At 46.0% G+C, this 16,926-nt stretch overlaps 1 protein-coding gene across 5 annotated transcripts in view; it reads right to left on the bottom strand.

Annotated features, from left to right (window-relative positions):
* Positions 1-5,274: 5,274 nt before the first annotated feature.
* Osbpl3 (oxysterol binding protein like 3) overlaps positions 5,275-16,926 on the bottom strand; it is a 183,533-nt gene continuing 171,881 nt past the window's right edge. For all 5 annotated transcript variants that reach the window (XM_041640665.1, XM_041640668.1, XM_041640667.1 and 2 more), the window contains 4 exons: positions 16,159-16,303; positions 13,693-13,819; positions 11,708-11,830; positions 5,275-9,294 (listed from right to left, as the gene is read on the bottom strand). In XM_041640665.1, coding sequence (XP_041496599.1) covers positions 9,198-9,294; positions 11,708-11,830; positions 13,693-13,819; positions 16,159-16,303 — 492 coding nt within the window. In that variant the 3' untranslated portion in view covers positions 5,275-9,197. The remainder of the gene's footprint in view (positions 9,295-11,707; positions 11,831-13,692; positions 13,820-16,158; positions 16,304-16,926) is intronic.

Here is a 16,926-nt window from a genome sequence, read left to right as displayed (position 1 = left end):
CTTGGTGCCATTTTCTACCCATGACCTAAAGCAACGTGGGAAAGAAGGGTTTAGTTCACTTACGCTTCATAACCCATCACGGAGAGAAGCCAGAACAGGAACTTGAGGCCGGAAGCGAAGCAGAGCAAAAAGAACCCTGGCTACTTATTCGCTGCTCCCCACAACTTGCTCAGCTTGCTTTCTTACACCCCAGGACCGCCTGCCTGGGACAGCACGGCTCACAGAAGGCTGGGTTCTCTCACATCAATTATCAGTCAATGGAATGGCCCACAGGCTTGCCCACAGGCCCATCTGAAGGAGGCAGTTCCTTACTGGCGTCCACTCTGGCCAGTCCAGTTCCTGCAAACTGATTCAAAGCCACCAGCACACCCAGGTTGGCATTGGACTTTACTGGTCTCCGCACCTCAGGTTCCTGGGATGACAGACACGTAATTTTCCCGCTCCTTATCCTGTTTTTGCTCTGTGAAGCAGCTCTGCTATGGGCCCGAGGCTGACCTGCTAATCACTATATGTGTAGCTAAAGCTGGCCTCAAAATTCATGGCAATTCTCCAACCTCAGCCTGTGGAGGTATGTACCACCATCACCATGCTCAGTAAAAATTCCTGTTTCTAAAACTAGTGAATGCAACCATTTTTTTTTGTATCACTATAGTATTTTATAATTATTGAAACTGATTACTCGAAAAGGTAATTGTATTATTTATTCTTCCTGTGACTGTGAAAAGATTGTCTGAGGTGCACAGGCGACAAGGAGCAATATGCTGGCTCGTGATTTCCATTTCAGCCCGTGGTCACTTGAACCCATAGCTCTCGGGCCTGTGGTAAAGCTGAATGTCATAGTGAACGAGAGGTACGTACCAGGGGAAGCAGTCACCTCCTGAGAGCCAGGCAGCAGGCAGGAGAGGGGCCGGAGGGTGTGGTGTCTTGATATCACCTAGGGCTTAGGCCCTGTGACTCAGCATCCTTCTACAGGCCTCCCTTTATAAGGGAGGATGCCCCCCAAGTTGGCACAGGACATACCCAGACACCGGATTCTCAGCACAAAGGTGTTTGTTACCCCAGTGGGGCAAGTTGGGAGAGTGTCTGCAAATGCAGCTGTAGCCGCAAGCCAGCCAGAGAGCCAGGGAGGATGCTTTTGTAGGAATCGGCTTGTAAGGGAAAGCAGGGAGTCTCTGCTAGGGGTGGGCTGGTAAATCCTGACGGACAGATTAGCCAGAGAATGAATTTTAATTGTTGGACCTTGGTGTTTTTTTTTTTTTTTTTTTTTTCAGGAATAAGTCAGTGGCCAAATAAGGGCATGGACCTTGGGGACTAGCTTTAGGAATGTGATCTATGGTTTTTAGCAAGGGGGAGAGGGAACAGGGGCAAAGGGCAAGACCTGTTGGTGCTATAGGCTGGGGACCAAGTCTCTAACAGAGGTCTTTGGGGGACATTTAGAAGGCAAAAAACAATACTAACCATGCTTCCTCACAACTCGGTGACCAAATAAGAACATCTACCATAAACGGTTTGTGGGTTCTGGAGCTTTCCTGGACTAGAACATGCTGGTTTCTTTGCCAGGTTAAACTCTTGGATAAATGCGAAGCTTGCTAAGTATTTTAATCAACCAAACAAAAAGGCAAAGCCATGGAGAATCTGAAGTTGCCCACATAAGTTGTCCTTTTTCTTGAATCTCTATGATGCTTCAAAGCCTGATCTTGTACATTATCTGGACCCGAAAGCACACAAATCAAGTGGCAGCTTTCTAGGGACACTTCAGAGAGCAAAGATGGGAAGAGCCACTTCGGAAGAGACTCTTTGGAACTCTAATTTGTTGTTGTTCTGCTAGGGATTTACTTATTTCTACTTTATGTGTTCGAGTGTTTTGCCTACATACATGCCTACGTACTACATGGTGACAACCCTGGTTTTGTTGTTTGTTTGGTTTTTATTAGACAGCCAGTTGTCTTAGATGAGGACTCACTTGCAACAGCCGGGTTTCTGGGGGCTTACTGGCTCTGGGGCTAGCCTCTTAGCTCATCCACTAACCAGCAAGACTCTTCCTGGTTAGTACCTGAACGTGGCTTCCCAGAGCCGCCCTTGACACACACCCCAGCATCCATCTAAGCCTAAGTGAACTTCCTGGCTTTGATACAGGTCCTAGGGAACTGACAGTGCCCACTTATTTTGGTTCAGAAAATTTCAGAAGTCGAACTCCGTTTTCTCTTAAGAACATATATATTATGAGGTTTTTTAAAAAAGAAAAATGGCTATGTCTTGAATCTTCTCCAGCTTTTTCCCATCTGTTCTCCTCAAAGGCTTTTTCTAAAAGACTGTGAGGCTAGCGAGATGGCTCGTAGTTAAGGGTGCTTGTTGCTCTTCCAGGGGACCCGAAATCAGCTCCCAGCACCTTTGTTAGGTGGCTCACAACTGCCTATAACTCCAGCTCCAGCGGATGAGATACCCTTTCTGATCTCATGGGTACCTGCACACATGTGCTACACAGATACACAGACACACCCCATAAAAATAAAAGCCTGTGCTGAGAGTGAGAAATTGGATTTCAAGCATGAGAGACCAGACAACAGGTGGGAGCAGCCTGACTGAGCTCAGGCTACCACAAGGAAAATGTCGTCAGCAGGCTCTCTGGACCAAAGGCGTTTGTACTGATATGACAGGGCACGATGACGTAAACACAGAATCCCAAATGCAGTGGCTCAGTTAGGATGGAAGCCTTGTTTGGTTTTCCTCTACAGCCCCGGACCCAGTCTCTCTCCTTAGAGTTTTAAGAGCAAATAAGGCAGCTTGATGGTATAGGTTGACCAGTTATCCAAGCCCACAGAGGCTTTTGGTTAGCAGGACTCAATGTTAGAACAGGGCAAAAAGCATGACAAGTTGTTTGCTTTTGGTGTTGGGCCCCAAGGTTGGACTACTTTCTTTATTGGTTTGTCACATTGTGACCTTCCACCTACACCTGGGTTCCAGCTGCTGGGCTGGAACCGGCCCGATGACCCAGTTTGCAATGTTCCCAGAAGCTACAGGGATGACCTGCATAGCATCCTGGCCCATTTGAATGTGAGCCTTTCCTGAAAGAGTGAAGATGAGCAGATCTGTAGATTTGGTTGAAAGGCATGCTGAGGGAAATGAGGCCTCGGAAACTCTAAGGAGTGGAAGCAGCAAGAGAGTTGGGTAAGGAAGTTGTTAGTAAGCACCCAATGGCAGATACGGTTAGAGAGGCGCTGTAGAGAGGACTAGTGTGGCCTTGAGGAGGAAAATGTCACCTTATTGAGAGAACAACACAGAATAATCCATTATCGATAAATATCTTCCAGTCTCTGGAGGCCTGGTCGGCAAGTATCATTCCCTGTGACACGAGTGTCTCAGGTCCCACATCGTGTTTTGCTACTAGAAGTACATGGTGTATGTGACTGTGCATGTCAATGGTACCACAGGTGTTCTTTAGGCTGGAAAAAAAAAAACACCCCTGGGAAAAAATGTCCTAATAAATAAGAACATCTGTCACTTCACATATCAAGACATGCAGGAGGGACTGGCAAGATGGCTTAGCAGGTAAAAAGACACTTGCTGCTGAGTTCAAGTTCTGGGATCCATGTAGAAGAAGGTAAGACCCTACTCCCATAAAGCTTTGACTCATAGTTTAAGTGTACAGCTCACCATGGTGGGGACGTTCATGGAGCAAGGGCTAGTCACATTGCAGTCACAGTTAGAGAGATGATTGTTCCTGCTCAGCTCTGTGTCCCCTTCACTCAGTCCAAGACCCCGGCCAACAACGAGGTGCCTCTCCCTACCTCAATTAACCTGACAAGAATTTCCTTCCCAGATGTGCCCAGAGACTTGTATCCATGGTGACAATGTGCGTGACAACGCCTTCTGAGTCCATGGTGATGACTGACTTACCTACCAGCTTGCCACCAGATGGGTGGCTTCTGAAGGTGGAGAAATGTCTGGTTTAGAACCATTCCTTGCTCTATAAATGTGTCCCCAAGACTCCACCACAGCAGCAGCTGGGGCCTCCTTCTGTGCAGCCCTTTTGAAGAGCACCCGAGAAATAGCTGGGCACGGAAGCACACACCTGTAGTGTTCATCTTGGGCAACAAAGAGACACTCCATCGTGCTCAAATCTAAGGTCACCTAGTCCCCACTTTCAATTTCAAAGATATTATAAAACATAGAATCTATGAAAGAAATTTGTCCCTAGCAGCATGACAATTTTAGACAATTGTGTCCCAGTCCCAGGGGGAAATTGTGTGTCTGTGTGTGTATACACATGCATGCACATACATGTGTATAAATTACTCCCAGGACTTTAATCATATTTAAGCATCTTAATTAGTGCATCTTTCCGGTCTATGAGTTTATATTATGGCAGTTAAGGAGCCTCCCCTCAGCGTATTAAAACCATTACACGAGTGGTTGATGTGAGACCCAGGCAGGGATAGCTCTTCCAGCCTGCTCTAGGTTGTCTGGCAAAGCACACATACCTCAAAACCACGCTTCTGATGGTGTCTCCATTTTGGGAACTCGAGCTGCCACTGAGGCAGTAATGGCTTCCTGCCTGGTTAATCTTGCTATGGACGCTTCATTTAATCCTCTGACTCCTTGGGTTGGACTCTGCTCCCTGGCAGGACTTCTGCTGTGAAGTGTATGAGAAGGATGCAGGGATATGGTCCTGCCTTGCTCATCACTGATGACGGTGACTACACCAACACTAGGGTTTTATGGGTATGAGAGCATGCCGAAACTGTCTCCTCAGTTGTTGGCATCCTGATGCTTTGATACCAGCATGCACAAACAGCAGCCAGTATGTTAAAAAGTTGAGCTCCTTTAGCGCCACGTCATTCTGAAGGATGCTGGGACACACCGACTTGCATCAAGTGAAGTTCCGTGAATGTTCGGGAATGTAACTTGGATAGGAGAGAGGGATCGGCTACTGTTGGTGTGACCACATAGGTGTAATCAGCACACTTCCACTTCACACTATACACACAGGAAATGGTATTTCTATAGCACAGGAAGTGAGCAGAGCAGGGACCCTTGGACTAGAGTTGACCTCACTGGAGCGCCTAGTGCCTATTCCAAAGCTGAGGGTGACTGGGAAATGCAGGGTAGAAGACTATGGCAACCCAGGGTTTCCCAAGCTCAGTACCTCAGGATCTGTCCCTTTAGGTGAGCAGGCTTTTTCCTCCAGACAGACTCTAGAAAGCATCGTGTTGTCCCTTCCATCAACCACAACTATCCACAGTCAGGAAAAACAGAGACAAAGGTGGTCGTTACTATAGTCTTTATTCCCAGTCAATGAGCCACACCGGGGTGGAGGGACAACAGACTGAAAGGGGCTTCCTGGGAAGCCAGACAGGGATGGGCAGCAAGGTAGGACTTAGACTTTACAAAAGATCACATAGAAGATTTACAAGTATCAATTTTTTCCCCCAAAAGCATGTCCTCTGGGGGTAACAGAGGAAGATTAAAAAAAATAATAGTAATCATGAATGAAATGAATGAGTAGTCATTTCTGACGGCCACATCCCCTAAAACCAGTCCTTAAAACCGGCTTGCACTGTAGTAGACCATCATGATTTGCAGATATTGTTCGATATGTAGGCTTTCAACAGAAAGATAAATTCCAAGTCACAGGTCGATACAACACAGAAAAGTGAGCGCGCGAAAATAGCTTTAATCTGCTAGCAAAAATAGATTTATGCTGATGTTGATATCAAAACTAAAGACATTCAGATAAATTCTGCCCACACACTGTAGCTGCTATTCCTAAAATCACGAGAGCAACTTATCGCTCTTAGGTAGCTAAGAGGATCTGAAGACAGTCAGAGCTTGTAGTGCACAGTAAGCCTACCTTAAAAAGCACAGTAACCCTTGCCTCTATGTTTGGCTTGGGTAGAATAAAACATCTCATCATAAATCTGACAAGGGCAGATGAAGGACAGTACTAGAAGGCTGAGCAAATGATTGATTGGAAGTAGTTAAAAACAGGGTATGAGGAAAACATCAGCCTAAATGAAGTAAACATTAAAAGACTCAGTTTTTGTAGTTTTCCCTTAGCGAGCCCCCCAGTTGCACTGGAAGACTGGGGAACTGCTAAGGCATTCTTGCTACTGAGTAGGTAACTGTATTGATATCCTAAGGTGAAACTCCACCTATTTAATACAGATCCCTCCTGAGTCTGAGGTACATTATATCTGTATAGTACCAGACTCCCCCTAGTGTCTCAGAGGTGCACTGCATCTGTTTAGTTAGTACCCAGACTCCCCCTAGTGTTTCAGAGGTGCACTGCATCTGTTTAGCTAGTACCAGACTCCCGCTAGTGTCTTAGAAGTGAACTGCATCTATTTTGTTAGTCCCAGACTCCCCCTCACGAGTGGGAGGGGGAACTGCTTCTGTTTAGTAAGTACCAGACTCATCCTAGTGTCTTGGAAGTGAACTGCATCTAGTTAGTTAGTACCAGACTCCCCCTTGTGTCTGGGAGGGGGACTGCATCTGTTTAATTAGTACCATTGGCATCCTAGCATCAGAGCATGAACTGCAGGAAGAAGCTCCCTGGAGGCTTTGAGGAGAGGGAATATCCTCCTTCAGGTACCCAAGGGCCTGTGGAGGAAACTGCTCTTCTCCTTTGTTATACTGAAGATGCTCATTCCTTAATGATGCGCTGCAGTTTGGGTCATGAGTACTGAAAAGAGGAACACTACAGGTTCTATAGACAGGAGAACATCTGTAACCTAAGCTATTAACTTGAAATAGCATAGCTAGGATGAGAGAGGCTGAAAGCGTCATATCAAATGGAGCAGGGATTGGTATTATGTATTTGAGAAAGTCAGAGTTCAGAAACTTAACCTTCACCTTAGTTCTTCTCAGCAATACCACAGTTCTGCTTTCCTTATAAAATAAGCAAGTCTTACACAGACAAACTTGTTGGAAGGGGGTGTTAGACAGGACAGAAGGAACGCAGCAGCCTCCACCCTCCTGCAGCGAGTTTTAAGATTCGAATACAAGGCTGCATCTCCAGATCAAGTGTATTTCGGGAAACCCTCATCCAGACACTGGCAGTGATGGGGAGAAATTACACATGGTTCCGGAACATGTTTTGTTCATTCCTGTCCCTGGTTCAAATAAGGTGACTACCAAGGTGACATTTGGGTCAGCTGTTGGTGGGATCCTACAATAAAGCTTGAAATCAACAGAAATCACGCCACAAGAAAATCTAAGAATTAGCAAACAACGGGTACCACAAGGTGATGCCCATTCCAGTGGTATATTTTTAGGGGTTTTGTTTCTGCTGTTTTTCTGTCTCCTTTGAGTCAGCTTCCGGAGCAGGTCTATTTAACAGTCAATATTACTAAAACTCCGCATTTATCCTCACATTGTGTACAGCAGATTTGTTTCCCCACTGAGAGCCGTAAAAACCTACAGCCTGCTTCCTCATGTCTGTGAGCAGAATGTGGATAAGGCTTTAATAGGAAAGGAAGAAGAAACGGGAGCTAAAGAATTGAGCTGCACCACCCAGCTGCTTAGAAATGGAAACGAGATTCCCACTGTGTTCGTCTTGATGTCTCCATAAAATGGAATAAGTGAACCAATATTTCATGAGCTGTTTAAAATGACAGTCACTCACAGACGCCAAAGACTACCAATTCACCTTCAACACTCCACTGTGAAAACTCAGTGCTGTTCAGTTGGCTATCTGCTGTGACACACGTCAACTCCACGGGGTCGGGTCTCTCCTCCACCTCTTCTGTGGGTCCTGGGGATCATCACACTAAGGCTGCCAGACTTGTACAGTAAGTGCCTTTACGTGCTGAGTCAGTCTCACAGGCCCCCTCAAATGCTTTCTATAGAAAGTTCTTTACCCTGTCATTCCACACAATGTTTCATAGAATTGTTACAGACATTCAAGTCAAAGGCTTAACGATCAGGCTTTGGTATTAATGTGCTCTGGGCAGAAGTCGAAATGGTTTTGCTAACACAATTCAGCTACTGCATACAATCTGCTATCATAATGTGACATAAGACATGGGAACAATGGTTTCCGTTTGGTAGCTCCTATCTGGGACCTCAGAGTGTTTAAACAAGAAGAGAGTAGAAGGAAGAGGTAAAACCTTTGCGGCTTCCTCGGGATGACACAGAACAGCAATGCTTGGTGTTGGTCTATAAGGCAGAGGGTCAAACTGTGGACACATGGTTGAGAAGTACAGAGCTTAGCGAGAGGTAGAAAATACCAATGCCACACGGAAGAAGGACGGGTCAGGTTATTTCAGACCACCAGTGACTTCACTAAAGCTTCAGAAGGTCGCAGGCCATTTACCATAGGTCTTGTACTAAAGGGGAGACATTCCATCCTCAATCAGGGTCAAAGGTGGGCTTGGAAGCCCGGGGTGGGGCAGGAAGCTAAAAGTGGATTTCTTAAATCCTTAAGGATTCGGCTCTCACTGAGAAAAAAACGAGATGCCGTCTGCCCCCCTAGGATGCCATCAGGACACTGAATTATTAGAGATCTCTCTGATTAGTATAACTTCTCTAAGGGAAGGGAGTTTTGCATATAAGGCAACAGAACTACAGGGAGAGAAGGCCTCTTCCAGATGGGCCATGCCCGACTTACATAAAAAATATGCATCCCGCTAACCTTACATAGACGCCTTAACCACGAAAATGCAAATGAAAATATTCTTGGTACTTCAGCACCAGCAGAATTGTTCTGTCTGAGCAATTCAAGAGCTGTCTGGGGTTAAAAAGATATTCCAGCTCCCAATTAAACCTGGAGAGCTAGGGCACGAGTGAGCAACCCTGGGTGTTCTTAATTCTTAACGCACCTGGGATACGGTTGTTTTCTCCGGTGTGGTTTTTATAAGGCATAAATTTGATCTGTCCCCCCTCACCTTTGGGAAATTAGTGTTAAAGCTTCTTTTTCTTAAACCCACACATTAACATTCAATCTTTCATTTTTATTAAATAGTTTATATATAAAAGGAAATACCGAGGTGTTCTACATTCATATAAACAATCATGATAATACTTGAAATTGTAGAGAAATTTACTGAAGAAAACACATACTTCAGTGCTCACATTGCTAAGCTAAGCAACAAGGGATCGTTCTAGACACTACCTTTTAAACATACAGACACAGGTGTGTGCTGCTTCCGGAAGCAAATGTGGGGAAGTACATTAACATATCTTTCTTCTTTACTTTTTCACCACAAGACGGGATGGTCCAGTTTGGAAAAGCCAAGGTCTCTCCTCAGTTCCAGGTAGGTCCCGTTGCTCACCCACATGTCGTCGCTGGATTTCCTGTGAGAGATGAGACAGTTTCTGGGTTTCTGGCAAATTCTGCTATCACGTCCTTCCTCCCCACCCTGTCCCCACCCCACTCCGCTTTCCCACTATCGTTCCAGATGTATCCCCTATTCCTGTTGTTTGGGTATTAGAGTGGTCTCAGCAGGCTGGAAGTCTTTTTTTTTTTTTTTTTTTTTACTTCTGACATTAAGTACTTAAACCTGGAGGCTGGGAAGGTGGTTCATTTGAGAGCACATCTCTGTCTCTCTGTCTCTCTCCAATTCCCTGCTCTCTCTGTCTGTCTGTCTCTGTCTCTCTTAGTGTGTCCAGGGCTGGACTAATAGCCACCACACTGGAAATGACTGAATACTACACAATCAACTAGGTTCATCAAAGTCAATCTGAGCTAGCATCAAGTCAAATAGAGCCCACCAAAAAGGAACTGGAACTGGATACCACACCAGTTGGGACCGAGAACTTTCGGTTGAATTCCTCTGGGCAAAGATAACCTGCTCCTTAGATGGAAATTCCAAAGGCATGAGAGGATTCCGAGTCTACATTTTGGGGTCGCCCCTACCTCCCAGCCTCACGTCTGTTGCCGAGGCAGCGTTGTCTGCTTTATTCTGCCAGAGAAAGCTCGCGTCCACACACACTGCCCTCCCTCCCTTTCACAGCACTGGGCAGTACTCTGCCCACTGGGCATTGGATACCACGGTCTATGCTGGAGATCATTTTCCATTCATGCAGTAAGATGTGGATGTCTATCTTCGCTGCTCCTCTGTAAGTCAGCAAACTAAGGCCCAAGGACCCAGTTCAGCCTCCAGTGTGTGTGTTTTGCAACGCTAGGATCAAGTCCAGGGCCTCATGAATGCTATCTAACTATTCTACCACCAAGCCACATGAGCAGCCCTGTAGATCTTTGAAATACTGTTTTATTAGAACATAACTCTCCTTATTTCTTTAAATATTATCTATGGTTACTTTCATGATGAACAGCTGGGCTAACTGCCGAGGCCTCATCGCCTGCCAAGCCAGCAACATCTACCATCTGCTTTTTATAAAAGGGAAGCTTGGTGACCTCAGCAACAGGGATTCTCACTCCTTTTTAAACAGTCGAATGACATTCTATTGTGGGGATGGATGATAGTTCATCTTAGTATTGCCCTACTAAGGGTAGTTAAGCTCCATTAGGAATAAAATATATGCTCTGGGTGCTATTTTAATTCTTTTTTAGAGGCAGGGTTTTGATTCTGTTGCCATTCTTAACTTGCTGAGGCTGGCCTTGAACTTGCAACCCTCCTGGCTCAGTCTCCGGAGTGTTAGGATTACATATCTGTGCCACCAGGACGGCTCTTTCAATGTTTCCAAATATGTACATTTCCCTGATGCTAGGATTCGTCCCTCCAGCCTTCTGGAACCCATGCCTGTTGCCCAGACTGAGAAACAAAACCAGACCTACCCCCAAACATCAGCAAACCACGGGCTGCAGGTCAGGGGTGGACCCACCAGGAGCGGGCATTCTCTACATATCCCCAAGTCACATAGAGCATGGCCAGGTTCTCAGGAGAGGCATGGCCCCATCTGAAAGATTCCGTCGGGTCCTTCTTCAACCCCCTCTACTCTCTGAGCCTCTGTTTCTTCCCATTCAAAATAAGAACAGGAGAGGGTGAAGGGCTGCCATTGCCCACAGCCCTTTTACAGTTTTAAGTAAACAAACAGTCTCAACAAATCATCTGTCTATCTGTCTGTCTGTCTGTCCATCTATCTATAGAAAGGGTTTCACACTATAGCCCAGGCTAGCCTCGCAATCTCACCAAACTTTCCGCCTCAGCCTCCCCTGTGCTGGGATTGCCAGTATGACCGATTACAAGCTACCCATGCCCAACTCCAGAAAGCTATTTAAAAGTAATGATCAATCAGATCTTTCAAACTCAAGCACAAACATATTGGGACTGCCGGTCTAAGCATAGTAGGTACTTTGAGTTCTACGGCAGGGCGGTCATCAGCTAGCCTGTCAACATGTAAAACCTAGCCCTGCTAGCAATCAGCCTCCTCCGAGGCAGATGCTGGGTGTTAGGACCACTTCTGACAATGCCCCTTTCTTCTGCTACAGGGATTGACTGAAGAACTCTTGGTGGTGGCGCTGCTGAGCCAAGGGAAAGAAGCAAGGGAGGCAATGAGGAAGGCCCCAGTCCTGTCTGAGGATAGTGACGGCCAAGGGAAAGAAGCAAGGGAGGCAATGAGGAAGACCCCAGTCCTGTCTGAGGATAGTGACGGCCAAGGGAAAGAAGCAAGGGAGGCAATGAGGAAGGCCCCAGTCCTGTCTGAGGATAGTGACGGCCATGCAGACACTATTTGTCTGCAGTGGACCAGCACCCAGAAAGCGTAGGCAGGACCTCCCAGCCCGCCACCACAGCTCTGCACAAACCTGAAAAAGCGGGGCTGATGCTCTAAGTTGTTTTCCTCCAGGACCCGCCGTCTCTCCCTCTGCAGCTGCTCAATCCTCTGCTTCTGGACCTCAGCTTCCTCTATGTTCCCTTCTTCTAGAAGCCTGGGCATTGAGGGGAAAGAGGAAAGGAACAGTCACTGAAAAAACAACAACCAACCACTTCTATGCCCGAGGCTGGCAAGATGGCCTACACCCGGGCCCTTTTTTCAGCCCATGATGCAGTCCTCTGGGCCAAAAGACAATAACCTTTTTTGAACAGGTAATATTTTCAGGGTTCAAAGACTAGAGAAACCCAAGTCAGTCTTCTGTTTCTCCCACTCTTCCATGACAGGCAGCGCCGCCCTGTTCATTTCCTGGTACGTACTTTTCAAATATAAACGCATATTCATATTCTGCCCTCCGTTTCAGGAGCATAACTGCTGGCAAAAGTGCTCTGCTGCGTTTTACCTTTTGCTTAGCAACACATCTCAGAGAGCTTCTTGCAGCAGTGCCTGGACATCGTCATTTTTAATAGCTCTATAGTATTCAGCCTTGTGGGTTTACCTTCGTTATTTCAAATGTGCTCTACCTGTAGACACTGGGCTGTCTCTGCTGTTTTTAGTGCTACATTTAATGTTGCAGGGAATGACTTTAGACAACAACCACTCACACACAGGAAAGCATATCTGTATAAGAAATTTCTAGCCGGGCGGTGGTGGCGTACGCCTTTAATCCCAGCACTCGGGAGGCAGAGGCAGGTAGATCTCTGTGAGTTCGAGGTCAGCCTGGTCTACAAGAGCTAGTTCCAAAGCTACAGAGAAACCCTGTCTCGAAAATCCAAAAAAAAAAAAAAAAAAAAAAAAAAGAAAGAAAGAAAGAAATTTCTAGACTTAGGATTGATGGACAAAAGAGTGAGTCTGTAAAGGATACATTATAAAACTACACTTTATAAGGAATTGAAGCAATTCATATTCCCCTTTTTATGTTATACATTTATTTATATTATAGCTTGTTGTCACCAGCCACAGATAGGTTTTGTTTTGCTTTTTTTTTTCTGATCTAAGGTAAGAATGTATTTTCATCTGGTTTTAAAAATTAGTATCTAAAAAAATATTCTGAGCAAAAATGAATTTCTCTCCATGTTTAAGGAATATCTGAGCCTCTTAGCCATGGACTGTTCATGTCCCCAAGTCCGTTTTCTCCCTACCAGGTGACATCTTACTGATTTTTTGCACAAATCCATGCTGTAAGATTTTAGTACAGATCCATGTTGATCATCTATCTGTGAATTTGGTTATACACTTCTATTTAAGAATTTTTTTTTTTTAAAAAGTTAAGTCATACATAGCAATCTTTCCTTTCATATGGCCTTTAAAGTTTGAGTCTCAGTTACAGAAGGCTTGGGGGAGATTATTCTTTCTGTCTTGCAGAATGGTTGCGGGGAGGAGGCAGAAATCCTTAATAAATAAATAAATTAAAAAAAATAAATGCACAGATTCTTTTCATAATAAAAAAGTCAAAAAAAAAAAAAAAGAATAGGAAACTGAGGTGGCGAAAGAGGAAAAGCCTTGCCACAGACCACACAACTGATTAATAGCAAGCCCAGAATCCAAATTTAGAGCCCAGTGCACTAAAATCATTTCAACTTGAGGGGTCAGGAGAGCTGGGTGCTTTGATTATGGCAAATGAACAGTCAATTGCTTATTACTACTACACACAGTGACATTCTTCAAAATAGCCCTCCCCTCTTTTCTGACATTTCAATAGAGATGGGGTCCTACAGATGTGTGGAGGACACACCACACAAGGATGGACGTCTGGGTTCTAATCCCTCTGAGACAGATGTTTGAAGCCTCCACTTTGTCCCTGTGTACCTGACGACAGTACCCACCTCAGGCTCCGGGCAGCCAGGCAATTGTGAATACCGCCCTTGGTAGATTGTTTTAAATGTCTCTGGAGAGAAAGATCTTGGAATAAACCCTTACCTTTGGTCTGGTCTGAACCGAGTGTCGGTGGGTGGTAATAAAGACCGTGACAATGGTTCCATCTCATTTAGCTCCAGTGCAAACTGTGTGAAGCCGTAATACTGCTCATAGCCTTTCGGCATGGGATCTGCAAGAGAAACAAACCGCCCGGGCTCCTTCGCAATTCATTTGCGTGAGTTAAATCCCTCCACCTTTCTCATCTCAGACCAGCTAAGTCCTATCTCTAACTCTAAACTGTTCTCTTTCTACTAAAATATTCTGACTAACAAGTAGCTACTGAGCATTTCTCTACAGATTTTTCCCATCTGAGTTTTCTATCTCAGGGATATGGTCTCTTTGCCTTGGTCCTCTAGTGATTTTCCCGTCTGAGTTTTCTAGCTCAGGGATATGGTCTCTTTGCCTTGGTCCCCTAGTGAATTTATTCAGCGCTGTAGAGCGTCTGTCCTACTGAGCTATCACAGAATTTGTTATTCAAATATGCACACCAGGGGCCCAGGGAGATGCCACTCAAGGCTGAGAAGCTGCCTTCAGAACCTGTATGGTAAAAGGAACTGGTTCCACAAAGTCGTCCCCTGACTTCCACATTCCTGCAGTGGCAGGCACATCCCTGAACGCACACATCACACACACACACACGTTCTAAAAATCAAATCCAATAGATAAACTCACTAGGCCTTTTTTAAACTAGCCAAGTCCCACTGCAGAACTGCCTGAGGGCTGTCGGTACACGTTGTCCTTTTCTTTCCCCTTCCCCTCATTTTTTTCCCCCACCAAGTCTTAGACCCTAAAATCTCATGTCCTGGGGTTAGAACATTAGGTTCTGATTTGCCCTAACTTGGATCTCTGCTAAGAATCAGGTATACACCAGGGAGATCCAACGCAGACTAGGGAGGTTCCCAGACAGTCATAACACTTGCTGGTTCCACATCCACCTGTCACTGTCCCCCGTGAACACTGCCACAGACTTGCTTTGTGAAGCTTTCCAAGTCCCATTACCTGTGTATCCCATCCTAAGCTAGAACACAGGAGCCAAGCTCCATGCAGTGCTTAGCATCTGAGACCCCGCCCACCAGGGTAAAGACAGAGGTTTCCTTCAACATGGGCCAGGGGAACGCTAGGCTCACGGGGAGACAAAGTCAAGGAAGAATGGTAAGGATGTAACTGGTGTGAAGTACTTGTTGAAGGTGTGTTACATTCGTTCATGCTGTGGACTATTTGTTCAGTGATACAAAGATGCGTTGCATTTGTTTAACCCTGTGAAGCTGTGGTACTGTAACATGTAACAGGCATATAACGTGAGGCAGCTTCCAGCAAATGAGCGACTGTCAGTGTGAACAGTCACATATGTGCCTCTGAGGCTAGGGAGGCGGCCGCTGAGACGGCATCCAGCTCCTCAGCAACCTTTGGGATGGAGGAAGATGTGGCTGCAGCCGACAAAGAGACGCTGCTGCTCCTGCAGCCACATCTCTTCCTTACAGAACACAAGCCCATGCTCGGGCGAACTGAGCCTTCCTGTTGCCCCGAGCTGGCATGGGGACGGGTCAGGACCCGCGTCAGGCTGATGTTAAGACACGCTGGCTGGGAATCCTGGGAAATGCTTCATTCTTGAGAAAAGGGAGGTGCAAGATCAAAAGCTCTCTAGTCCCCCTCTTCCTCCCTGCTGGCAATGAGGTGACCAGATGCTGAGCTGTGACAACCACCTACATGCATGGGAGCCAACACATGTAGCATGCTTCCTCATTGACCTGTGTCTCTGGGCCAAGCAGGCTGTAGAGGTAACAACAGGAGGCTATCAGCCCTCAGCTTAATAAATCATGGCATGTAGCCCCAAGGTTTCAGTGATGAACAGAGCGGTTTTTCTTTTCCCTTCCCCAACCTTTCTCTCCCTCCCTTAACCAGACTAACATCCATCCAGAGAGCCCTGATCCCAGGAGAGGGGTTTCATAAGATGACTCTGACTTTTCAGTCAGAAGACTAAAGTGTTGCTGGTGGAGACCTTGGGCTTCCACAGCCTTCTTGGCACAGCTGCTCCAGGGGCTGTATCTTCTGGGATGACAAAGGAGACGAGGGTGGCCTTTGGGGTTGGGCCAATTTGGGGATCATGCATGCTTTGGGAAGCTCAGGTCACTGTTTTTCTAGTGACATTTTCCTCTTGACCTTTGCCTGGGGATTCCTCCTTGCATTTCTCCGGCCTTCCAACAAAGCCTGTGGCAGTCCCAGGTGTGACAGGAACCCTAGAGCCCTCTAGGCCACCCTCAGATGGACAGTGGCTCCTTTCTGAGGTCCCGAGAACCCAGGATGGAACCTAGCAGCCAAACTGAGGGGCTATTGTAAGCATGACCAGGACTTGGATGGGCCGGTACCGCTAACCTGCTAACAAGCAGGCAGCAGCCAGAGACAGAGAACAGCACTCGCCCGTCACAGCTCCCGGTCCCGCCCCGTGCTTGGGATCCCGTGGACACTCACTTGCTCTCCAGACACACGTGGAGGAGGAGGTGCCACCACAGTAGATGCTCTCATGCCATTTCCCAAACAGCCGGTGCACAGGCTTCCCATGGCGGTCGAACACCGTGCCTTCGATCTCATGGGCGTTAGTGCTCCAGTATTTTGCCTAGAATGCAGATGAGAATGGTCTGGGAAAGATTCTGGCATCCACTTATTACAGGTATTAAATGGGGGAATAAAGAAAGTAAGATAAAGAACTAAGTTCAGGTCCTGTGGTGTTCTTTTATAAAGAAGGCAGGAGGATCTGGAGTTCAAGGTCATCCTCAGCTGCAAGTCAAATTTGAGGCTAGCCTGAACTACAGGACATTATATCTAAGGGGAAATTTAAAAAGCCATAAGAGTGTTATGGGTTGCTTATTTAGTTAAAAATACAAATTATATATATTTATCATATATAAAATAACATTTTGAAATATGTACACATTTTAGAATGGCTAAACCCAAGCTAATAAGCATATTTTATCTCACTTTTTTTGGTGAGGGCACTTAAAAAATGTGGTTGTCAATTTTTGAGACTATAGATACATTGTTAGTGGCGTTGTTGTATTTTCAGAAAGATTGTATCCTTTGATCAGTAATTTTCCCAAGCCTCACCCCTACCTCTGCTCATCTCCTCCCTCCTTTCTGCTTCTAGCAGCCAACATTTTTAGTTCCCCATACAGATGAGATGATGTTACATTTTTATGAGCTTGACTTATTTCACTTTGCACAGTATCTGCTCCATACGCA

This window comes from Microtus oregoni, unplaced genomic scaffold, assembly GCF_018167655.1.
Source record: "Microtus oregoni isolate MIOR12 unplaced genomic scaffold, Mior012 000064F_ref0000363, whole genome shotgun sequence".
Classification (NCBI taxonomy): Eukaryota; Metazoa; Chordata; class Mammalia; order Rodentia; family Cricetidae; genus Microtus; species Microtus oregoni.
The sequence above is the reverse complement of the archived record's forward strand: the minus strand, read 5'-3'. Positions and strand labels throughout refer to the sequence as shown.